Here is a 26,056-nt window from a genome sequence, read left to right as displayed (position 1 = left end):
TCCCCATTCCTCTGAGACCCCGGCCAAGTGCAGGTGCCCCACCCCTAAACTGCGTGAACCCCAGATTTTGTGATGCAGGGGGATCCTCTGGGCAGGATCCCCCCGTGTTCCCATGCATCTCCAGCCCACAGAGGAACCTTGGACGTGAGTCAGAGGGAGGGCGCAGCCGTGTCCACCACAGACTTACAGCCCTTTCTTCCGTAACTACCTCATACTGCCTTTCCTGAGTTCTCTGAAGCAGGACCCTTGAGTCAGTTTGAAAAATAAACCTAAATAATAGTAAAGAGAACCTTTCTCCAGTGGCTCAGACGGTGAGGAACCTGCCTGTAATGTGCGAGGCCCAGGTTTGAGCACTGGGTTGGGAAGATCCCCTGGAGGAGGAAAGGCTACCCACTCCAGTATTCTTGCCTGGAGAATCCCAAGGACAGAGGAGCCTGGTGGGCTACAGTCTGTGGGGTCGAGAAGAGTTGGACACAACTGAGTGACTAACCCTTCCTTTCTCCATGATCTCGAGTTCTCGAATGGCTGTGGAGGAGCGGTTCTGATGTGCACAGAACCTCCGGCTCATGGCCCACGTGGTGGTCTCCTTGGTGGTTTCTATGGGGCATCTTCTGATTGATTATGATCCATTCTGGGTGACTCCACCCACCTGAGTGGGTACTGCCTCTCTGTGAACCAGCTTTTGAACCCCCAGCTCTGCCCCGGCTCTGAGCGTGGACAGGCGGCTACAAACCTGAGTTTCTGTCCTTTGACCCCTGTGTGCCATGTCCTTAGTCCCAAGTTTACAACTGTATTAATAGCTGGCCAGGCACATGGGATGCAGTGAACATCGGGGCATTAATATATTAGCTGCCAGATGGAGAACAATTAAAGGGCGGGGAGATGGGAAGAACACACTCAAAAAAGCTACCACTCTGGCTTGAATGTGGTCCCTTCAATCTGCAGAAACATTACCGTTATCACCAAAGGTCAGAGTGAGTTACTCGTAGAAAAATCAATAAAGTGGAGGGAGGGGGAGAGGCTGAAGGGATACGGTCATGACACGTCCTCTGCATTGAGGGGACTTGCTAGGAATCTATGTATTTCCAACTCCTGGGGATAGAACTGGTTGTCAGGAAAATGGACCATTCATGTAGTTTCAGGGGTTCCTGCTGTGAACAGATTTTAAAGACTCATCTCAGTGCAAAGTAAAGAGGCAAAAAGAGCAAGGAGGGATTTAAACATGGCATCTGCCTGTTAGTCTTCATCACTCCATTTGTTGGATTTAGAATCAGGCTGTTCATGATTCTGTTGGCCACCCACAAACATGTTCCATCTTGTCCCGGTCGATTACTGCAGATGAGCAGAAATCTTTATCACTGGCTACCCGAGGCCACCAGTTACACTGTGCCTATGGTGCACTGGAGAAAAGACATTCTGACTTTTTAATCCGAACATCATGGTCTGAAGGTATTACTCGTAACAGGATGGGTACTGTCTGGACTGAATGTTAGATTCAAAATCAGCTCATTTCCTCCTCTTCCTGCACCAGCAACAGTGATGCAAGGACGGCCAGGTGTTAAAGTCTAGCCTGTGGCCCACCAGTCACCAAGGAAAGGGCCATGCTCTGTAGGGTGTGGGGGGGCCCCTTCTTTGCTAAAGGGCACCGTAGTGATCTCCTTCAAACTGAGGACATCTGCCATTTCTCATCTGTCTGCAAATATATCTGTTCATTAATACTTGATAGGGTGAAGGCTGCCAACGATGGCTGCAGAGCAAATAAGTATCACTCAAACTACTTCTAACGGGGCCAGAAAGTGACTTCTGTTATGGCATTCTTTTCTTCCAGGGGTGACCTCCCTCGGGGACAGAGGGGCAGAGAGGATGAATGAGGGAGGGGCCCCAAGTAGGACTTTGGGGTCTTCAATCTGTACTTCCACTGGCTATTTGGTCACACAAATCTATAGCCCTCAACTGTGGACATTTAAATCAGATTAAATTTTCTGGTTATACTTTCTACAAGAACGTGGGCTGCTCGACAAGAACTAAGGAGTGTTTTGTATATTTTGCAACAAAATGTTCATGTACATTTGTAAAAACTGCAGATGTCCGATAATCATCCCGTGTATAAACCAGAGCTGTTATGACCTGACTCGGGAACATTCTGATAGCCTAGAGGACAGATGTGAAGCCCCAGTATCAGTCCGCTCTGTTTGGAAGCTCCCAGGGCTGGACTTGGGTTCAGACGTCCTCGCTCTGTCCCAGATGTGAGACAAACCAAGTGTATGCTTCTTGAGCCCTTAGGATTTCCTACCAAGGGCCGGGCTTCTGCCGGGCTCACAGTGGGCATTGTCCATGAGGTGTTCCTTCTGACAACAGAGTGACCTTGGAGGGAGGCACTGCTGCTTTTACTCCAGGGAAGGATGCACCCTGGATTCAAGTGCAGCATCTGGACGTGATGACACAATACTGGACTCTGAGAGTCGTGCCCCCAGGATTTTGCCGTGGCCGTGGGGATCAGGAGGATAATTCTGGCCACACCCAGAGATTGTCTGCCCCAGAGCTCTGTTGCCTGACACCTCCAATGGGGAAGAGACAAATGCAGCTGTTTAAACTTGAAATCCAGTCACTCTTTGCAGTAGATACACTCTGAGTATCAGTGACCACGGATGACTAGTGGTCACCATATGGGACGACACAGAGAATATTTCCACCAGAGCAGAGAGCTCTGCCGGACACCACTGCCCTAGGCGCTGGACTCTGGTCTCTGGCTACGACCACCTGTTCTACCTCCTGACTCACCACCGACCTTGGCCTCAATCCTTCAGTGCCTTCCTTTTCCTCAGGGCCCAATGGACACTCTGGCCTCCCTGCCTCCAATTTGAGACTTTACACCCACGATTTCTTGGTATCCTTGACTTTTTCTCAGGCGTCCCCCTGCCAACCCCTAACTAGCGGCAGACTGAATCCGTTTGGTTCCCCCACGCCTGTTTCTGGGATATGATGTGTCACCAAAACAATGATACAGTAATACAACACAGAGAACTCACTCTTCACTCGTCCTCCGAGTGGGTGTCTCTGTTTCCCGGCACTTCCTCTGTTCACCTTGTACTGACTCAGCAACCTGACCATGATGACACCTCTTCCTGAAAACCTCAGTCTCCCATGATCCTCACTCTCCACAGATGACCGGCCCCATCACTGGTGGGGAAGGCGGTACGGAAACCACGCCACGTAAATGTGATGTACAACAGAAATTACCACAGCACTCTACATCAACTGTACTTAAACTTCCTTGACACATTCCTCTGGCCTTCCACTTCCTTTAGCCATGGTGACCCACCAACTGCCTTCTACCCAGGAGCACGAACTTGCTGCCTTCAGATTGTTGCTCGTGATGTCTCTGCCAATCAGACCTTCCCTGCCCAGGCGCACCTCTGCCACAAGGCTGCTTCTGAACCATCCCACCTGAAAGCGACCTCTTTCTTGTCTGAATTTCTGAATTTCCTTAACACCTTATCTGTACCTCTCACAAAAGGTGTTTTAAAAATAATAATATGTTTATTATAATACTTATATTAATATTTATTATATTATATTTATATATAAATTTAATGGATATTAACTTTATAGATTTAATATATTGATGTTATATTGATATATTAACATAAATATGTGTTTATATAATATATATGATATTAATTATATTTATAATCATATGCCAATCATATATTTTATATTAATCACATGAATATAATAATAATAATAACAGTATTGAAATAGGTGTCATTTATCTTATTTAATCTTTACAAATGACCCATGATAGTGGCATTTTTTTTTTCTTTTAGGCTTTTAAAAAATTTTTAATTGGAAGATAACTGCTTTACAATGTCATGTTGGTTTCACACAAGGTTTTAAGTATACAGCATGTGAACATGTCTTCCCCACTAACTCACACCAATGTAACAAGGGTACCTACTGGATTTGGCTTGCATCCCCAGCAGTGACCAGTTCAGGTCTTTATACACAGAATATACTTATTTCTTCAATGAATATCTATACATCTATTCTTGCAAATGTCAGGTTAATTGCTCAGGCAGGCAGAGTTAATTCAATAATTAATTGATGAACACATTTCCTCTACTGATCTCAATATGAAGTTCTAACTGAATGATTACATCACCAGAACCTCTGATGGGAAACCAGGAGTGCACGTGTTGATGGCTGGAAATGCAATTAGCCCCCGGGGCTACAGCAGCATGTGACAGAGTTCCCGGGGAGGGTGAGCTGGGTATGAAATGACAGAGAATGGGCAAACAACCAAAAAAGACATCAAAGCTGGAATCGACTTACCTTGTGTAGCAATATAATGATTGGGTCGATGATAACCCTAAAAAATAAATGAGAAAGAATATTAGACAAACTTGAAAATCAATAAGCAGCACAGAAGTCACATACTAAGTTTGCCAAAATGAATGCACTTTCAAAAAGCAACAGCTGCATTACTGGGAAGGTACATTACCAGACTCAGGACCACTGAGCGTCTCTTAATAAGCCAAGGTGCATCAGTGTGTAACAGTTCTGATGCCTGCACGGCGAGGAGTGGGTGAGTAACTTAATCACACACAGGCTAAGAGATGACGGATGAGCAATAAACACTAACAACGTATGGATTTTCTGAAGTAACATGACCACGACTCTGATTAGAGTGCAAACCGGCTAGGAATGTGCAATAGAATTTCATTTGTGTTCGGGATGTTATCGGCAATGTGACAAAGCTTTAACTCATATTCTGTTATATTGGTATAGACAGTTACATCAATAGTAATGTGCTGTGTGCTGTGCTAAGCCGTTCAGTCATGTCCGACTCTTTGCAACCCCATGGACTATAGCTGGCCAGGCTCCTCTGTTCATGGGATTCTCCAGGAAAGAATACTGGAGTGGGCATACCAAACATCATTTTAAACATTATAGATACCAAGACATGATGCTGTAGCAGGACCAAGAATTTAAAGAAGCAGAAATTCTGTAAGACTCCTTCCTTTAATCACGACCCTACAAGAAGGGGGAAAGACGAAAATTGGGACCAAAGCAAGAAGGGAACAAGGACATTGCAGGACCGATATCTGGGCAAGTTAAGTCAACTTAGAGAAAATAACACACAGGTAACACATACCATCCGGGAGTAGGAAATGGCTACCCACTCCAGGATTCTTGCCTGGGAAATCCCATGGACAGAGGAGCCTGGTGGGCTACGGTTCATGGGGTCACAAAGAGTCGGACACGACTGAGCAACTAAGCACGTGCACGAACGTGTAATATTGCCACGGACCTTAACACTTCCTCTTTCTCTCCCCTGAGAAGGCACAAAACATTGCCTGGAAAAGAGAATAAAGATACCTGGAGAGGAAATACCAATTGCTCAGACCACTTAGATCTTTTTGCTCTTAAAAGACAACCCAAGCAGACACATTCTTCTCTACCCTGACCAGCAGCAGGTCTCTGACACAGATACTAATGAGGGTTATTGAAGGAAATGGCAACCCACTCCAGTACTCTTGCCTAGAAAATCCCATGGACGGAGGAGCCTGGTGCAGGCTACTGTCCTTGGGGTCGCAAAGAGTCGGACACGACTTCACTTTCACTTTCACTTTCATTTCCTGGCAGCCGATAAGCTCCATGAGACAGGACCTGGAGGGACTCACCACTGTCTGTGTGGGTCTGCAAGGTGCTGGCAGAGGCGAGGGTCATTTGATGGGCCAGGTCACCATCGGCCATCCTAACTTTGACTCCCGCCAACCCACAGCCCACCCTCCTCTCACTTCCAGATCCAGTCACTCCTCTGCGCTGACCCTCTGATCTCCTGGTTCACAGGAAGAGCCCGATTCACCACCGCCATATACTCACCTGCCCATGACCTCCCTCACCTGGATGCCACGCCCTTCAGATCCCTCCACATCTGCCTGGCGTGCTCCTCAGCCAGGCCTTTCCTGGGGCTGCTTCTAAGCCTGGAGGCTCCCCTCTGAGATACCCACCTGGCCCAGACCCCCATCTTCTCAGTGGAGCCAACTCCAGCCACTTTATTCCTCCTACTGTCCAATATACCAGACTTCAATATACCATGGTTTATTTCATTTATGGTCTCTTTCTCCCCATTAGACCATTAGGTCCCTTATATCAGTGCTTAGTATTCTGTTTTGGCCTGAATTGTTCACAATTGCAACACCAGCAACTCAAACAGTTACTGACATGTAATAGATGCTCAATAAAATCTCACCGATTACGTGAAAAGTGGCCCTGAACACTGACTCTTTCTCTGTTAAAAACGAAAACTAATGAATCTAGTATGTTCATGACTTTTATGTCCTCCCCTCTCTGTGTCCCTACTCAGCCGTTCTTTTTTTTTATTTTATTTATTTATTTTTTGGCTGCTCTGGGTCTTTGTTGCTGCACACGGGCCTTCTCTAGCTGTGGTGTGCAGGTTTCTCATTGTGGTGGTTTCTCTTGTTGCAGAGCACACGTTCTAGGGCTTGCAGGCTTCAGTGGCTGTGGCTCTCTACTGGATCACCTGAAGCCTTACACAGCTGTTCTTTAAAGCTTAATTCAAAAGGCCCCCAGGACAAGCCTAATCTGATCACAGCTACTGCTCAGATGGTGACTCAGAAGATGCTGAGGGCTTACAGCATCCTAGCCTGTGATGGGGCGGAATACAGCAGGACCAGACACTGTCCCTCTGCTCAAGGACCCCAAGGGCTGGAGGGCTGGACTGCAGTATGAACAGGGCTCCCCTGGACTCTCCCCAGGGAAGGGGCACCACAGCAAAGACGGTTCTTACTTCAGCTTCTAAGTGGTGAGGCCTCAGGGAGAAGGTAACAGGTCTCATACACCTCTGGGCATTCCTGTCAAGGTCTCCCTAAACATTTCCTGAACAAAGGAATAAGTCAGTGTGCCTTAGGAGGAAACTCTGAGTTAATAAAAAGTTCTACCTTGGGTTGGGTATGTTTCTGGTCATTAGCAAAAGGAGGGTCTAGGGGTGTATGAAGATTGAGATATGAATTATTCTTCAAATAACCCTCCATCAGCCCCCACCTTCAACTCTATAACCCCAATGCCAAACCTTCCCAGTGAGCACCACCCAAGTATCCTGTAGTATATTGTTGTTGTTGTTTAGTCGCTAAGTTGTATCGGACTCTTTGCAACCCCATGGACTGACAGCAGCACACCAGTCTCCCCTGTCACCCACTATTTCCCACTAGCTCAAGTCCATCGAGTTGGTGATGCCATCCAATCAGCTTATCCTCTGTCATTCCCTTCTTCTCCTGCCTTCAATTCTTCCCAGCATCAGGGTCTTTTCCAAAGAGTTATTTTTAGATAACTCTTAGAGATTGTGATGCTAATATTCTTAGTAATACTCAACAAAGACAAGAAAGGAACCCACGTATCTGAATAAAGTCTGTGCAAAGACGCCTGTGGATTAAGAACCAGCATGAAGTCCAAGCGCAGAGGATGATGCCTCAGGAGCTGAGATCTCTTCAGTCTAAACTCGGGCCTTGGAGGTAACAGCAGTGTTCCCTTGATTTTCAGTCTACTTTCGATTTCATTCATTCTTTCAAGTGAAAACATGCTGTCTCCCAAAGAATTTATTCTAATGTAAGACATTCAGTTAACATAATGCAGAATGAACAAAGAAGCAGGCTTCAATAATTAAGCAGCCTACATATTTAATGACACGTCTTGCGTGTGTCAGAAGTCTTGGTTAACAGCTGCAGATGACTTTGAAGGCAACTTAAAAGTGCTGTGATGACAGGAGATGGCAAATCATCGAATGAGGAATTAGAGAGTTTTGTCCTATTAATATGCAAACAGATTTCTTTAAGTGTCAAATAATCCAAGCTGTTGACAAAAATGGAAATGCCATTTTCTTAGTCCACATAAGCATGGGGTGGCCAAGAAGGCAGAGACTGTCATGGGGGGTGGTGGGGGAGGCTCATCAGCCCAAGGCTGACATGTCCTCACAGTCAAGCTCTGCATGATTGGACAGGGCTGCTGCGTTTGGTTGAACCTGTGTCCACCTGTCTTGGAGCAGATACACAGGGTGCTATGTGCCGGAACAGCTGGGTTTACTGACAGGTCAGAATACGTGTTAGTCACTCAGTTGTGTCCGATTCTTTTTGACCCCATGGACTGTGGCCCACCAGGCTCCTCTGTCCATGGGATTCTCCAGGCAAGGATACTAGAGTGGGTTGCCATTCCCATCTCCAGGGGATCTTCCCAACCTGGGATCAAACTCAGGTTTCCTGCATTGCAGGTGGATCCTTTACCAACTGAGCCACAGAATACGTACATCAATATAATTCCCGTTGATGTAGTCTGAGTTGTTGTCTCCTTCTACGGTCTGCAGTCTCACCCGGGAATGATCATCTGCAGAAGGAAAAGGACAAGAAAACAGCAATTAACAAACGCTGTCTGTGGGTCTGTGCAGAGCTGCAGAATGTGAGCATGTTACAGAGAGGGCATCCACATCCTATCACTTTAGAGATAAACAAAGAATTAAATGCTATACACCTACACTTCTGCTAAGATGCGGAAGCGTTTATATTCCTTTGCATTTCACAGGAAATCTCATTAACACATTCTTTGATCGTTTACAGATGTGAAGCGCCGGCAGAGGTCTGAATCTTTTACTGAGTCCTGTGGATCATGGCAGGACGAGTTCTTGGACTGGAAGTTTAGCAACTCCACTAAATCACACGTGAGCCCTGAGATTCTGAAGGTTGTCTCTGACATCCACCTTGATGAACAACGATTACAAACCACCACCCAGCTTTCTGGGAGTTGTGGACACGGTTCTAACCTCAGTCATCGGACCAGGGTTCTCTCCCCCTGCATCAAGGGCATGGCTGGTGGAGCCAGGCTGGCCCCCATCAGCCACGTGACCAAGGCCACTAACTTACACCACCAAGCCTCGGCCACTCATCTGGACGAGGGACGACAGCACCCGCCTCCAACTAGGCTGTTTTAATGATTAAACAAAAACAGAAATTCTCAAGTACAGCAAGTCCAATCTAGGGGTCGTGATGGTGGTATCAACTAGCCACATTAAACATTTTTTCTGGATGGAAAATTTTCTCTATAAATGCTACTCAGACACCTCAGTTATTTCCTTGAAAATCTATCTTTTAAAAAGGAAAGTGCTAGAAACCCTAAAAGGGCATGGATTTTCGTGTTTTGCTCACTGCCCCACCCCCAAACCCTATGTTAGTGTCTGGAATGTTGAATTTCTCCTACTCCCAAATATCTTTCATTTTTTAATATTTTTAATTTATTTATTTGGCTGCACTGGGTCTTGGTTGTGGCATGTGGGATCTAGTTCCCTAACCAGGGATTGAACCCAGGGCCTCGGCCTTGGGACTGTGGAGTCTTAGCCACTGGACCACCAGGGAAGTCCCCCAAATGTCTTTTAAATGAGTCAAAAGTGAACTTAAAAAAAGGTCCTTTAAAAATTGCTTTTCTAAATGAATGTTCTTTGGGGTAGAGGAATCTTCCTTCCAGTGAAAGCTCATACCAACCCTGTATCTGGAAGATAAAGCCAGCCTCTCTGAGAGGGAAGAACTGCAGGGTCCGAGAGGTGGGCTGGGGGAACTGCTTTGAGACCCCACTTGCCATGACCCTGGGCAATGGAGGTCCTGCCTCTACACTGTTGACATTTCATCTGGGTTAGTGGGTGAGAAATGACACCCCCAGATTAAGGCTAGAGCCAGGATGCCTGCAGGTGACAGGCCGCTTGACCCGGATGAATTGCTGACTGGAACCTGTTTATTGTTGTGACCTGCTAATGGGTGAAAGCCAACATTTCAGCTGGTCCCTCAAGTTCAACCCTCTGCGGAGGACCGTTGTGCTTGATTCCACAGGAGGAACTCTGAGTCAAGTTTCTAACTTTCCTTCACGGGTGGGATTCTCACTCCAGTTCCTGACAGATGGTCACATCATTTTCTGTCCGAGCCTTATAATCAGCCTGGGCTTAATACCTTGGGGCGTTCCTGGTGGCTCAGTGGTAAAGAATCTGCCTGCCAACGCAGAGATGCTAGTTCGATCCTGGGTCAGGAAGATCCCCTGGAGGAGGAAATGGCAACCCACTCCAATATTCTTGCCCGGAGAATTCCACGGACAGAAGAGCCTGGCGGGCTCCAGTCCATGGGGTCACAAAGAGTCAGACACGACTTAGTGACTAAATAATGAAACCAGTAACAGCACCTTTATCTGGCGAGGGGGGATAAGGAGGGTCAGACATGGGTGAAGCTTGGAGGGAGTAACAGCACCTTTATCTGGTGACAGGGGATAAGGAGGGTCAGACATGGGCGAAGCTTGGAGGGAGTAACAGCACCTTTATCTGGAGCGTGGGGATAAGGTGGGTCAGACATGGGCGAAGCTTGGAGGGAGCCATGTCCCCCTGCTCTGCTTCGAGAGAAGAGGGCAGTGGGCATGTGTGTGGGCCCTGGGGCTGGGGTGCCAGGGGAACCCTCATTTGTGGTTCCACACAAGTTGCTTCATCTCGCTGGGCTTTCCTTCCCTTACCTGCAAATGGGGTGTCACAGTGCCTCCCCATGGGATTACTGTGAGCATGAAACTGAACCACAGGAAGAGAGGATTGGAGAGCCTGGTGTCAAGCCAGTGATGGAGAATGCCCGCTGTTGCTGTTGCCACGTGCTGGGTGTCAGATGCTCGGGCATTTCTTCCCACCACCTTTACAGTTGCTGCCCAAACTGACAAGAGTGACCCAGGAATGGACACACGGGTGAGCAAAAATTCTCCTTGTGGCGGACATGCTCTAAGAACTAGTATCCTAGAATCCATTTTGCTTAAAACCAGAGGCTCCGGTCCAGAACTGGCCTGGTCATGGGGAGGGGAGTTCCTGGGGAACGGGGTACATGTGGAAGGTCATGGCTGTCGTCTGTGTCGGAAGAGCCAGCGACCACACACAATGTCAGAGGGGAGCGTCGAGCAGTTCCCCAGGTAAAGTCATTTGAGCTTCCGAAAAGAAAGATGCTACAATAGGACTAAACCCTGCTCTGCTGCAGCCCCTGACCTTCAGTCAGCTCCCCTGATGGTCAGCTTCACTCCCTGACTTTCCCTGGGCTGTGCTTTAAAAGGCAGGCACCGCATCAGAGCCTCTCAAGCTTCTGACCCAGGGCTGTCTCAGAATCGGCTGTGGTCCCTATCAGAATCCCTCCTCTTCCAGGCTTTATTTCCCTGGGAGCCTCAGGGTGAGTACTGCCCATTCCCCATGATTTACCGCTGCTGGGCCTCTCAAGTGGTTCTGGAATGTTCTCATTAGGGACTTCGATCTCTGCAAAGACTGCACTCTCATCTCCCATAAACAGAGCCTTTGAAATAATTTCCTCACCATCTCCTACTATCCAGTTAAGTCCCATGAAGTTTTGTGTTTTTTGAAACTTCATTGCTATTTCTCCAGCTTTTTTTTTTTTTTTTAAAGATGAACACATATTAAAGATTTTTATTTACTTAATGACAGAAGCAGGAAGACGTTCTAACTGATTCAGGGAGAATTTACATAGCAGATGTAAAGACTATCTGATCTAGTCATCTAGATAGATATACAGAGACCGATCTATACAGGTATAGAGCTACAGATAGGTAAGTAGAAGTGTTGGGCCATGTTGCTTCAGTCGTGTCTGACTCTTTGCAACCCCTGGACTGTAGCCAACAGGCTCCTCTGTCCATGGGATTCTCCAGGCAAGAATACTGGAGTGGGTTGCGGTGCCCTCCTCCAGGGGATCTTCTTGACCCAGGGATTGAACTCTCATCTCTTAAGCTTCTGCACAGGCAGGTGAGATCTTTACTACTACTGTCACCTCGGAAGCCCAGGGATAGTGGGGAGGAATGAATTAGGGATTTGGGGTTAACAGATACACCATACTATATAAAAATTAAACAAGGACCTACTGTATACCACAGGGACCTACATTCAGTGTCTTGTAATAACCTATAATGAAAAGCATCTGAAAAATAGTATATATGTATGTATAACTGAATCAGTTTGCTGTGCCCTTGAAACACTGAAAATCAACTATCTTTCAATAAAAAAGGAAACTACTCTCTTCTATGGATAGTCGGACACGACTGAAGCGACTGAGCAGCAGCAGCAGCCTCAGTTTCTTCCACCGTAAAATGGAAATAACACAGTGCTTACCTTGTGGTGCTTTTGTTCAGACCGAGTTACTATGAGCCATGCACTGGTTCACAGCTCTGTCACTCATATCATCACTGCTGTGACTTCAAGACCTGATATTTTCACCTGAACCATTTCATATTTGCCTTCAGATTCCTCCCTCTCCAGTGAATCCATGCCAAGAGCTCCTTTTCCTTTCCTTTCTTTTTATACTTTTTATTTTGTATCGGGGTATAGTCAATTAACAAACAATTGTGATAGTCTAAGTGAACACGGAAGAGACTCAGTCATAGCTATACATGTATCCATTCTCCCCCAAACTCCCCTCCCATCCAGGCTGTCACATAACACTGAGCAGAGTTCCCTGTGCTGTGTACAACAGGACCTTGCTGCTTATCCATGTTAAATATAGCAGTGTATACATGTCCATCTCAAACTCCCTAACTAACCACACCCCCCGCCGGCCCCGCCACATCCTTTCTCCTGGCAACCATAAGCTCATTCTCTAAGTCTGTGTGTCTGTCTCTGTTTGCAAGTTCATTTCTATCACTTCTTTTTAGATTCCACATATAAGGGATGTCATACAATATTTCTCTCTGTCGGATTTATTTCACTCAGTATGACACTCTCTAGGTCCATCCATGTTGCTGCAAATGGGATTATTTCATTCATTTTTACGGCTAATATTCCACTGTATACATGTACCACATCTTCTTTATCCATTCCTTTGTCGGTGGACATTTAGGCTGCTTCCATGTCTTGGCTATTGTAAACAGTGCTGCAATGAACATTGGGGTGCATGTATTCTTTCAGATCATGTTTTTCTCTGGATATATGCCTAGGAGCAGGATTGCAGGGTCATATGATAGCCCAAAACTCCCTTTTCTAAGACACAATTTATTCTAGCCCCACCCAGTTTAAACCATTCACTATCAGCAGAGAATTGATCCTCAGCGATCTTATGAAACAATGGAATCTGAAACGATCACTATAAAAGATTACTCTAAATTTCTTTCCTTGGAACAATCTCTGTGACATAATATAAGTGAAGGAGAGTGAGTTGCAAGCAGCATGTCTCCTAAGAGTCTGTTTCTATGAAATAATCGAATGCACTTGGATGTGTGTGTAGGAGCATCGTGAGCAAGAGGGATGGGACATCTCCTGGGTGGCAAAATTGGGAGGGATGTTTCTTCTTCCATTTATGATTTTACGCACCACTTCAATTGTCTACATAGTTTGCACTGTCTTAGGAATCAGAAAGAAAACAATAAAAATCTATTTTTATTGCTCAAAATAAAGCCAGTAACTTCAAGCTATAGAAGAAAGAGATTTGAAGGAAAGAGAAATAAAAGGTTAGTAGAATTTGAATTTGCTGGGTGAGGTGCTGGACAATTTCCCCCTCTTTACTGCACACATTTTCTTGAATGTGTACGAATTGTTTTTTTAATTGGAAAAAGAAACCTATTTAGCCATGACTAAAAGGAATATGATCAAACTCCAACTAATGTTTATATAATAGCCACAACTCAATATTACCCCATCCAGAAGGGTAATAAGCTGCCGTTTTGAGAAACTTGATCTGCATCAAAGGTCTGTGCCATTCCTCTAAGTTCTTCCAAAAAAGCCTTCAGTACATGAAATAGGGCAAAAATAAATTTTTGGTTAAGAGACAGGCACATTTAAGGCCTGGTCATAACAAACCATTGCTTACTGCTGAAAAATTATAGTCTGTGTGTACTTTCCTGCATGTATGTCTGCACGTGTGTATTTATGTATGTGTGTACATACTTACGGCATGTGTATATACACATGTATGTGTGTGTACATTATGAATGTGTATGTACGTATTTATGTGTGTGTATTTGTAGTGTGCATATACATATGTATTTACGTGTGTTTATATATGTATGTATGGGTGTGTGTGTGTGTGTGTGTGTGTGTGCTCAATCACATCCAATACTTTGCAGCTCCATGGACTATAGCCTGCCAGCCTCCTCTGTCCATCTGATTCTCCAGCCAAGAGAACTGGAATGGGTTGCCATTTCTTCATTCAGGAGATCTCTCCAACCCAGGGATCGAACCTGCGTCTCCTGCATTGGCAGACGGATTCTTTACCACTGAGCCACCTGGGAAGCCCACGTAAGTATGTACTTATGTGTAAATAAGTCAGTCTTATGAGTGTATCTGTGTGTACACATGTACACACACACATATATACACACCATATATGTGTTTTGTGTATATATGTCTGTGTATGCATGTGTGTGTGTGTGTGTGTGTGTATGACTGCCTTCGCACATCAGAGGCGGGGTAATTAGAGATTTAAAGCAGGTCCCTCAATCCCTAAACCATGTTATTTATGCCCTTTTTATCAAGCAATATTATGTTTAAAACACCTCTATGTAGCTTCAAATATTTTAACATTTTCATATTGAACACGATGGATCTGGGTCACAGCCTTGCAGCTGGAACCTGTAAGTGATTAGATGTTACTGTGGCGGCAGAGATGGCGTCTGTCACTGACGATCTTTCATCTCTAACCAGTTCTCCCCTTCTGCTAAATATTGATGACATGTTTAAGGCAAACTGGAACCACAATGATCTAAGTAACATTTGCCCTCTGACAGGAGACTCAAAATTAATTTTAATTATTATTGATTGCTGCAAATAACAGTCTTGCTCTCCCCGTGGTTACATCCTGCCAAGGGCAGGTGCTGTAAACTGGTTTCAAGGCACGAGAGGCAGAGGGGTCGAGGTAACCGAGAGGAGGTGCTGCGCATCCTGCCTCCCCCTGCCCCCTGCTCCAGCCTGGGGTCTTTGCCACTGCCCATTAGGGGGTGGGGGGCCCAGGTCCAGCCATGCAGGATCTGAGCAAGAAGGAGCTCTGAGCAGGGTGCTGGAGGCTCTGTACTGAGCTTCACTCCCACTGCGGGTTTTGTCTTCTTAGTCTTGCCTTGTGCCTGACTCTTTTTTAACTGAGACCCTCTGTCAGGGATGCCTCCTCTTTTCAGGCTCCTGGCAGATCCCCTGCCTCTAATTTTATTTTGACTAATTTCCCTAGAATTTACCCTTTTCTTTTCTATACGTGTTCGGTGGGTGTGTTTCTGTCTTATACTCATCTGCTGGATTTTTGATGCTGGATGCTTTCCCAGTGAGTCTTGCCCCCTAAACTCCCCTCCAACTCTCTCTCTCTCCTCCCTTTGCTTGCTTTTACACCTAGCCTGGATCGCGACAGTAGTCTGTCCCTCAGAAGTGACACGGGGACTGTTGGAGTCGCTCTGTGAGCAGGAAGAAGCATGCTGATTTAAGACAAAGTCCTGGGGATGTGCCGCCCTCTGCACGGGCCACAGAGATGGAGATGAGATTGCTGGTAAAGACCTGGGCGGGAAAGACCAGGTCCCAGTTCTCACTGTCCTCTTAGTTGCCTCATGAAGCATGGGGACCCCAAGTCCAGATGAAAACCAGACCTCAGAAGGGCCCCTGTTCATGTGAGAATCGAGGGTCCTCCACCGTCAGGGCTGCACCACCGCCCCCATCCCAAGCAGCTGCGGGCAACTTCAAAGTAGCTTTGGGCTACTCCCCACCTTGTGACATCTCTGTCTTCCTTGTCCTAGACCCCCAGCCGGACACCATGCATGCCCCGCCCCTCCATGACACATGCTCCTTTGCACGTGTCGGTGCTTTTATCTCAGTAATGCTCATTATTAAAGCCCCTCCAGGCTGGGTCCAAGGCCCTCAATGCCCTCCATGCTTCCTCCACAGACAAGCTGACAACTACCAGTCCTTTGCTTGAATATTCACTAATTTACATCTCTTTTGGGTTCCAGACCCGTCCACATAGCTGCTGCCTACTTGAATTCCATCTGAATATGTCAAAGGCATGGCAATACGTGTTTGGATTAAACTCACAAGCTTTCCATGCTACCTCTGAGCTCCAAATCAGTTTCCCTTCCAGGGTTACACATCTTGTAAATGTCCCATACTTCCACCTGTCCATTTGTTTGCTCACCCATTCTCCATCCACCCAAGTCAGGAATACAGGAGCTGCTTCTGACTCCATGCCTTCCTTGAAGCCATCTTCTTCTATCATACCATGTCGTATCATATCATATCCTCATCCTACCATTTATCTATACATCCATCCATTGTCCTATCATCTATTCAGTAGAAGTATAGTTGATTTACAATATTATATTACTTTCAGGTATATAAAATAGAGATAATGAATTAATATTTTTTATAGCTTATACTCCATTTAAGCTTATTATCAAGTATTGGCTGTATTCCTTGTGCTGTATGTGACATCCTTGTAGTTTATTTTATACTTAGTAGTTTATACTTCCCAATTCTCTACCCTGTCCTGTACCTCCCTCCTTCTTCCCCCACCACCCCAGGTAACCACTAGTTGTTCTGTGTATCTGTGAGTCTGTTGCTGTTTTGTTATATTCATTTGTTTTATTTTTTAGATTCTACACATAAGTGAAAATATACTGCATTTTCCTTTCTGACTTATTTCACTTAGCCAAATACCCTCTAGGTCCCTTCAAGTGGCTGCAAATGGCAGAGTTTCATTTTTTTCTTCTGACTAGCGTCTTATTTTCTCAATTGTAATTGTTAGTTACAATTAAAAACTGCTGAGATGTGTTATCATAAAAATAAAAAAAATTTAAATTCAACTCTTTGTGAATTCTCCAGGCTAGAATACTGGAGTGGGTAGCCTTTCCCTTCTCCAGGGGAATCTTCCAAACCTAGAGATCAAACCCAGGTCTCCCACATTGCAGGTGGTGGATTCTTTACCAGCTGAGCCACAAGGGAACCCCAAGAATACTGGAGTGGGTAACTTATCCCTTCTCTAGAAGATCTTCCCAACCCAGGAACTGAACCGGGGTCTCCTGCACTGCAGGCATATTCTTTACCAACTGAGCTATCGGGAAACCCAATTTATAAAGTAAAAAAGATAAAAAAAAAATTAAATAAAAATAAAAAAAAGAGTGGAATGAAAAAAAGAACTGTTGAGAGTATTAGGAGGGCTCTGCTTGTGTGTCTGTATGCGTGTGTCTGTGTGTGTGTCAATGGTGCAGGGAGTATTCGTTTATACTTGGAAGGGCTTGCTCAGCAAATGTGTTGTGTAAATAAGGGAAAAGTTCAACTTACTTAAGAACAACAGCCAATAAACAGTTTTTAAGCATCATTAAAACCATTTTATATGCAAAGACTGTTGTAAAACAATAAATGTGATCATTAAAGCACTTTTATGTCCTCTGAAAAGCAATAACAAGAATCTCTAGGACCCGTTCCCTGAATCCCCCAATTCCTCATCCTAGTTAGTGCGCTATTCCCAAAGCCTGGGCTCCCTGGAGAAGGCTTCCCAGCCAGGGAAACTGTGTTTTCTACAATCACAGGATTTCTTAGGGTGAAAAGGAGATGTAATACTCTTCTCTATGTCTTTAAAGAAATAACCAGTATGAGTATATACATTAGGGTGATTTAGGGAAGTATTTTTATTCTTCAAGTCTTTCTACAACACTATCAAAGATTCATTTTTGCTATAATTAAAAACATGTGTGTTAGTTGCTCAGTTGTGTCTAACTCTTTGCGACCCTTTGGACTGTAGCCCAGCAGGCTCCTCTATCCATGGGATTCTCCAGGCAAGAATACTGGAGTGGGTTGCCATTCCCTTCTCCAGGGGATCTTCTGAACTCAGGGATCGAACCTGAGTCTCCCGCATTGCAGACAGATTCTTTGCCGTCTAAGCCCCTAGGGAAGACTAATTAAAGACATACAGAGTCTCAAATGAAGCAGTTCCAAATGGTGACTTCCAGAAGGGTGCTCAGCATGGCAGCGGCTTCATCAGACCTACCGGGGCTCATGCTGAATTGCCCACACCCCCAGTGAGGGGCTTCCCAGGTGGCTCAGTGGTAAAGAATCTGCCTGCCAATGCAGGAGACACAGGTTCAACCCTTGGGATGGGAAGATCTCTGGGGGAATAAATGGTAACCCACTGCAGTATTCTTGCCTGGAGAATTCCATGGACCAAGGAGCCTGGTGGGCTACAGTCCATGGGGTTGCCAAGAAATGGACCAACTGAGCAGGAGCGCAAGCCCCCCAGTGAGACAGTGCTCAGACGTGAGTTGTAGCACCAGACTGGACAAAGTGGGGTGGGCACCAGGGCAGTCCTGGTATTTAAGCCAGGAGTGGTGGTATTCATGCAACCTGGTATCCGACTCCTGCTACATAGCTGGGGTGGATGAACAGTAGCATCTAAAAATCAGCAAACCCTATTCTGGAAGCCCTAATAATCGTTTGTAGGTGGTCTAAGTGGTTAATGTCTTGGGATGGGGCAGTGTAGATGCTTACAGACAATTATGTAAACAACCAGACAGTTCTAGAGGGATTCTTTTAGAAAGCAACAAAACACTAGAGGAAAAGGTAACCATTTGTCACTACAAGGAAACGGCAACCCACTCCAGTATTCTTGCCCAGGAAATCCCCATGGACAGAGGAGCCTGGCAGGCTACAGTGCAAGCTGTCACAGAAGAGTTGGAAATGACTTAGTGACTGAACAAGAACAAGAAGAAGGACAAACTTGTAGGACATTATTATGCTGAGTGAAATAAACCAGATACAGAAAGAAAACCCCAGCATGATCTCATCTGTATGTGGAATCTAAAAAATGTCAAATCTATACAGAGAGTAGAAGGGCCTTTACCAGGAGCTTGGGAGGGGGGTAATGGCTCTGATGGGGGTTGCTGGTCAAAGGGGACAGAGTGACAGCCACATAGGATGACTAAATCTAGAGAGGAAATGTACAGCATGATGATGAGGGTTACTAATACTGTACTGAATCCAGAAATTTGTCAAGAGAGTAGGTTTCAGGTGCTTTCATCACACATGAAACATGACAACTATGTAAGGAGACGATACTGTACTTCACCAGCTTGACTATAGTCATCATTTTGCTATTCATAGGTGTGTCAGTCATCGTAGTGTGGCCTTCCGTGGTGGCTCCGTGGTAAAGAATCCACCTGCAAGGGAGCAGCCACAAGAGACTCGGCTGCTCAAGAGTTTGATCCCTGGGTCTGGAAGATCCCCTGGAGACGGGAATGGCAACCCACCCCAGGATTCTTGCCTGGAGAATGGATAGAGGAACCTGGTGGGCTACCATACATGGGACTGAAGAGTTGGACACGACTTAGCACATTCACAGCAGCAGCAGATGCTGCGACAGGATCTCAACCGTCCCACCAAGAAACTCAGGCAGGTGAAATCTAACCACACTTACACAATCAAGCAAGCTAATACATGGCTCCCTGGGATTACCTGAACCTTTCAAATTTGTTCTCTTATAAGTAATAAGGCTGGATGGGTTAGGTACTCTGTATTTCACACTGTTATTGTTTGTTCTTTAAATTAATGTATCTTTAGAAATAGCATTAATTCCATGAGTACCCTGTTGGTACTCGTGTGGCTTTGAGCAATGCAATGCAGGGATGGATGGCTTCAGCCCTGGAAGAGGGAAGCTCATCAATCTACCGGGCCTCTCCGCATCGTTACGGAACATTAATGAGGCTGAGCTCGATTTAAGAACCGACTGAGACATTATGGATTGGTGGCATTCCGCTTCATGGGAACTGGGAATTTCTGAGTTATCATCTCAGCTCTGTTGCTAATGAGTGTTGTGATACGGGGACGATCATTTAACTTCTGCATTTCAGTTTCCTGTCCTCAAAATGGGGCTGTTACTGACCTCATAACCCCAAGTGTCCCAGGATTAATGAGCTTGTGTCTGCTGAGAGTCCCGAGCTCCTGGCATCGAGGCGTGCTTCGAGTTGTTACTTCTATTGCTTCTCAAGAAGCAGCTGGGAATCATCAGATCTGTTATGTTTACTCCTTCCAGAATGCATTTTCTTAGCATTTGCACATTACCTAGGTTACCCAAACCTTATATCTAAAAGTAAAACTAGTCCCACAGCAAGACACATGGACGTAGCGGGGGTATTTAGGTAGCTTTTCCTTTCCTTAAGGAAAAGCATCACACCAGCTTTTCCGGCGAGATGAAGGCAGTAATTGCACTGCAAATTCTCGCTGCATGAGGCTGGTGGTCAATCTTAGCAGACGTGAAAAGAAAGTTACATCACAGCGCAATGATGCTGTCAACACTTACAGGCAATAATATTCCCATATCTGTTCTTCATTCTGTTTTCATCTTTCTTAGCAGAGTCCCATGGTGCAGACTGCCCTTCAAAGAAGCTCTGGAAGAAAGAGAAAAGTGACATGACGAATTACAATTCGGTGCAGTAAACAAACACAGGGATTTTAATGAAGGAGGGTGTTCTTAAAAAATGTACGAGGGTCAAGGAAGGAAAAGAATGTTCACAGGAAAGAGATAATGGATTATTAAACTACTCTATATATTAAATATTTAATTTAGTTTTTTTGTTTTCCTTTAGACAAAATGTTACAAATATGGATGGGGACTGAAGAATAAGCCCCCAATTCATCTGTACAATGTATTAAAGATGGCTGGGTGTTTATCTCCATTCTACTTGAATCTTTAATATAGAGAACTTAACATTTCTTTCAACTTCTTAATTATATCATCATCCTTCAATGTTCTCCTATGAGATATAAAGATATCATTTTTCTTCCCAATTGCAAATGGAAAGATTTATTTTTGGTTAAAATTGAAAGTAGATAAGCTAAGACTTCACAACTTCAAGCTTAAAATCCTCTAAGAACTTCTGCGAGAGTTTTCCCTTCATTTTCAATGGAGCTTAGATGTCCATTTATTTAAGGATTTGGCATTATTATGCCCAGGGTCTTTAATCTTTGGGTTAGTAGTCAGATATACATTTTTCCATTCAAGTTATAATGAAAATGTCCTCTGCTATCAGCTGACATGTGAAAAAAAATCTCGGATTTTAGTTTCCACTTTAGTCCACATTCTGTTTCACCTTCATGTAGTCAACGCTACAAGGAGGTGTTGGGAGGAAGGATGGTAGCAAGCAGCATTTGGTGACACTGATCTGTTGTTTCTGCTGTACCCACTCTTACATTTCTGGCACCAACTGGGAAAGAAGAGACGAGCAGGAGGAAGACATGAAGGCAGAGCAGGTGCCTGAAAGCATCATTCTGAAACATTCTGGGGCCAGAAAACGTGCTGCCAGGAACTCACATCCTCAAACACACCCCAGGGTGGCTTCCCAACTTCCCTCTTTAGAACAGAAAGCTCCTTTCTGCTCCCTTAATCTCCATCCCCCCAGAGCATTTGGCCATCTTGGCTATTTACACCAGCAGCCACTATTAAGTGATCAGTCTGGGGTTCAATGGAAACAATTTATGATCTCTTTTCATGGGTCCACTTGTGCCTGAAGTGTTCCTTAGTACGATTGTGGTGGGGACATACCTGCTCGCAGACCCCCATGGGAAACAGTTTTTAGTGATGGCTGATTTACAATGTGGTGTTAATTTTTGCAGTACAGCAATGTGACTAGTTATATACATTCTTTTTATGTTTTTTCCATTATGGTTTATCTCAGAAGATTGAATATATTAATAGTTCCCTGTGTTACATGGTACGACCTTGTTGTTTATTCATTCTGTACACAACAGTTTGCATCTGCTAACTCCAAACTCGTAGTCCATCCCTCCCCACTCCCAATCCACTTAGTATAATCCCTAGTTGCATTTACCTTGATACAGATGACATTATTTTGTTCTTTTAAAATGACTGAGTAGTATTTCATCATATATACATGTACCACATCTTTATCCATTCATCTGTTGATGGACATGTAGGCTGTTTCAATGTTTTGGTTACTATAAATAGTGTTTCTATGAACAGAGGGGGTGCATGTATCTTTTTTAATTACAGTAGTTTTGTCTAGGTATATGCCCAAGAGTGGGACTGCTGGTTAATATGGTAGTTCTATTTTTAGTTTTCTGAGGAACCTTCATACCATTCTCCATAGCAGTTGCACCAACTTACATTCACATCAACAATATTAAATTGCCCATCTAAAATTAAGATATCTTAGTCATAGTCATTGTTGACACCTCGTTATCTTAATAGTTTTTACACTGCATTTATCATTTTGAAAAAAATCATGGATGCAGACCAGGATTAGATGAATTACACACTAAGAGCTGTACTAACAGATTCAGAGATTCAGGAACAGAAGGGGTGGCAGAGGATGAGATGGCTGGATGGCATCACTGACTCAATGCACAGAGCTTTGAGCAAACTCTGGGAAATGGTGAAGGACAGGGAAGCCTGGAGTGCTGCAGTTCAAGAGGTGGCAAAGAGGCGAACTCGACTTATCAACTGAACAACAGATTCACAATGTATACTGCTACTGAAGGGTGAGATGCCATGCAATGCAGGGCAAAAAGAAGTAAAAACATTTTAAGGGTTATTAATAAATTAAATCAATAATGATACAGTAAAATCACTAGTTAATTCCATCTAGAACAAGACCATTATAGGATAAAGGATTTATTCAGACATGTAACTTCTATTCCTCCATAAAATATGCATTTAAAATAGCTTCAGGGATTTAAAAATCATCCTCTTTTTCTGAATCATGTCATTGTTATTCTATGAGTGACAGTTATTTTACCGTTGAGTAATGACTATTATTTGACTTCCCTTATGACATTTTAATTCTATTAATACTTTGAGTCTGTCGCGATGTAATTACCAATTTCATTCCCCTCTGCCTTCTCCACACATGTGAAAGTTTCCAGACTTTGCCTTTTTCATGGGAAGATGAAGAAGGGACCTGATTCTGGGAAAGACGTGGGTGTCTTCCAGCAGATCCCTGGCTACTAGTTAACTCACCACAGGATAAGAGATAGACAGATAGCTGGGGGCAACTATGGCGCAGGGAAGAGGTGCTGGCTCCAGGAGGACAAGGAGATGCTCTTGGGCCACGGGAGGCAATGCCACCCCGAGTCACTCATGCCAGCTCCTTCCCACTCTTGACAGACAGAGGCTCTTCTGTGGAGATGGCGTTCACATCATAGTTGCGTTTCTTTAGCATCTGTGGTGATCACAGGAATTCCAACAGCCCTTGCTTTAAAAAAAGTTATTTAAAAATTTTCATTTTATATTGGAGTATAGTGGTGTGCTGTAGTCCATGGGTTCCCGAGAGTCAGACATGACTGGGCAACTGAATAACAACAACATCGTTGCTGATTTAGCAAGATCGTGTTGGTTTCAGGCATACAGCAAAGTGATTCAGTCCTAATATACATATGCTTATTCTTTTTTAAATTCTTTCCCTCATTTCCCCATTTATCAGAATATTGAGCAGAGTTCCCTGTGCTATAGGGTTGGTCCTTGTGGATTATCTATTTTAAATACAGCAGTGTGTACATGTCAATCCCAAACTCCCAGTCTATACCCTGCCCCCCGCCCTTTACCCCTGGTAACCATAAATTCTCATTCTCTAAGTCTGTGAATCTAAAAAAGTTATCTTAATTTGGCTGTTTTCAAGTACCTGGTGACCAGGAAACAGACAAAAGCAATGAGATGATAACCAATCTTCCTGCACTTGAGCTCTGCATGTTTTTATGTGGGTGGGGCCCACGGTCTCCATCTCCCAGCACTGACCACAAGGGCGGGGGTATCGATAAGGGTGAAGAGTCCATTGCCTTGACTAATATTCATGAGAGCAGCAGCCACGGAGGACTGCCTGCCCGCTTTATGCAGAGGATAGCAGAAACAGAGAGACCTCATCACAGATCAGCTCATCACGGACCAGCCTGGGTCAGACCTCAGTGCTTTCCGACTCCAAACCCATGGCTCTTCCTGGGCGCCCCTCCCGATGAGGACTTTGGAGGGGATAACATCCACACATGGCCAAGGATGCTTTCCAATCTAGGTCATATCTCCTTGTCTCTAAATGGAGGTTTACAACAAGAGTATATAGGAGACATTGGACTGCTTCCCCCAAACAGGAAATTTTCTTAACTCCAGGTATAATGTGATTGTCACCAGGAAGGGACAGTAGGAGTGAGACAGCAGAAGTGGGAATTCTTGCGATGAACCTCCCAGCTTCCTATCCAGGGATAATATGAATAAGTTTAAGTGGCAAGATGTATTTTCTTTAAACAAAAGCAAAACAAAGCAAAACAAAAAGCTGCTTCAAGGAAACGATCAGATGGCTGGTGCCACCCATGGTCTCCTAACTCGTGGATTTGCTGACCAGGTCTAGCATATTCTGGCACAGTTTTGCTTCCGATTACACAGTCGATCTCCCCCAGAATACACTCATGATGAAAACCGTGTGTTCTTGTCTTTGGCTTGTAGCATCAGTAATATACCTAATGGGGAACTCAGAGAGGAAAAAAGGACTTTCTAGATTGATAACTTGGCTTTGTCTCTTTTTGTTATGTAGATTACCATTGTAAAAATTTCTAAGATGTACCCAGTTGTAAATGTCATGGCTTTCTACTAGCGTACATTTTTTTTCAAAATAGTTGAGAAAATATTTACCTTAGACTGGATTCCCTCTTATTCCCGCAGTAGGATGAAAGTCAGCTGTTTAAATTTCTACTTAGAAAACAAAACTTTGGCTATAGCTCTAAAGGCACCTGGCATTCAGAGAAGCTGTGACAGACATGATGATGGGTCTTTGACAGAGTGAGTCCCTGGTTGCCTTCCTGTCTTGGGAAGTCTAAGCAAAATAGTAACAAGGGCAGAAATGCAGGTCATCAGGGACATGGAACACAGTTTCCTGTCTGGCCCCCAGCGAGGCCCAGCACAGATCTGAGACTCCAGAGGCAGACATGGCTCTTCTTCCAGGCTTTGTCTTCCTGGGGCACCGAGCCTTCTCTGACTACCCTATGACATACCACCTTTTTTTTTTTTTTTTTTGCAGACCATGAGTTGGACAGATAGCTGCTAATAAACCCACTAGTGAAATGCGCCCAAGGAAAATTAAGTAATTTTGCTACACAATCATTCTACTATGTCCTATTTCACAGCCCTTTTGGCTTCTAAATATCTTTTAATAAATGAAGCAAATCGACACACATTTTAGACAATTTTCTGCTGGGCTTTTTTCTTGGGGGTAAGAACAAAAGGTTCTTTGGCTATCTCTTTTATCTGCAAGGAGGTCAAAAGTTGTATGTGTTCCAATAAAGCTACATCAATTGAATCACTGAATGCTTTCAGAAGAATCCTACTTGGAACCAGTCTTCCTGAGAAGGAAGAAATCACATTGTTTATGAGGCTCTAGAGAAAAGCTGCTTCTCTCACATTTACTGGAAGGAAAACTAACCAGGTTTTGAACCCTGCAGTGGCTGAGAAAGAGACAGCTTGGGTTCTTGAAGAAACACGAGGATTCCTGAGCACAGGAATTCTGGGGGCAATACTCAGCTTGCCCACCCTGAAGTTTACATTTAAGTACAACCTTCAAATCCTCCTTAATCTCTCCAGTCTTTGCTTGACTAAAGTTATGAGCAGGTTGTGGTTAAAATCCAATTTAACCAAAGCACAGGAGCATCTTTAAAAAAGAGGCCCGGTGAGACATAGCGAAGGCAATGCGAGAGCATCGTTAGCTGCTGATGAGGCCTTGTCCTCGGAGCAGCCGCATAAAGACCAGCTTGGGAGACACCTCAACAGTCCAGGTCCCAGGGTGCTTTTCACAGCAGGGCTTTTTAAATGCAATATGTGCAGTTAGGCAGTATTTAATGTTCAGGGCCTATTTTTAATATGCAGATACAATTCAATGCACCAACTATGGACTTTTTATTATTTAAAAAAACACTTTATGTTATTTTGGGGATTTAAGTTAATGGCCTCGCTGTACCGTCTGTTAGAATTTTCATAAATAGACTTAGGCTCTGACTCTACTTAAAATGTAATTAAAGTGTTTCCTC

At 44.5% G+C, this 26,056-nt stretch overlaps 1 protein-coding gene across 4 annotated transcripts in view; it reads right to left on the bottom strand.

Moving 5' to 3' along the window:
- PTPRM (protein tyrosine phosphatase receptor type M) overlaps window positions 1-26,056 on the bottom strand; it is a 637,795-nt gene that overhangs the window by 63,167 nt on the left and 548,572 nt on the right. For all 4 annotated transcript variants that reach the window (XM_065932554.1, XM_065932556.1, XM_065932555.1 and 1 more), the window contains 3 exons: window positions 20,334-20,421; window positions 8,324-8,400; window positions 4,333-4,369 (listed from right to left, as the gene is read on the bottom strand). In XM_065932554.1, the coding sequence (XP_065788626.1) occupies window positions 4,333-4,369; window positions 8,324-8,400; window positions 20,334-20,421 (202 nt within the window). The remainder of the gene's footprint in view (window positions 1-4,332; window positions 4,370-8,323; window positions 8,401-20,333; window positions 20,422-26,056) is intronic.

This window comes from Muntiacus reevesi, chromosome 4 (assembly GCF_963930625.1).
Source record: "Muntiacus reevesi chromosome 4, mMunRee1.1, whole genome shotgun sequence".
Taxonomy (NCBI): domain Eukaryota; kingdom Metazoa; phylum Chordata; class Mammalia; order Artiodactyla; family Cervidae; genus Muntiacus; species Muntiacus reevesi.
Note: the sequence above shows the minus strand (reverse complement) of the source record. Positions and strands in the feature narration are given on the sequence as shown.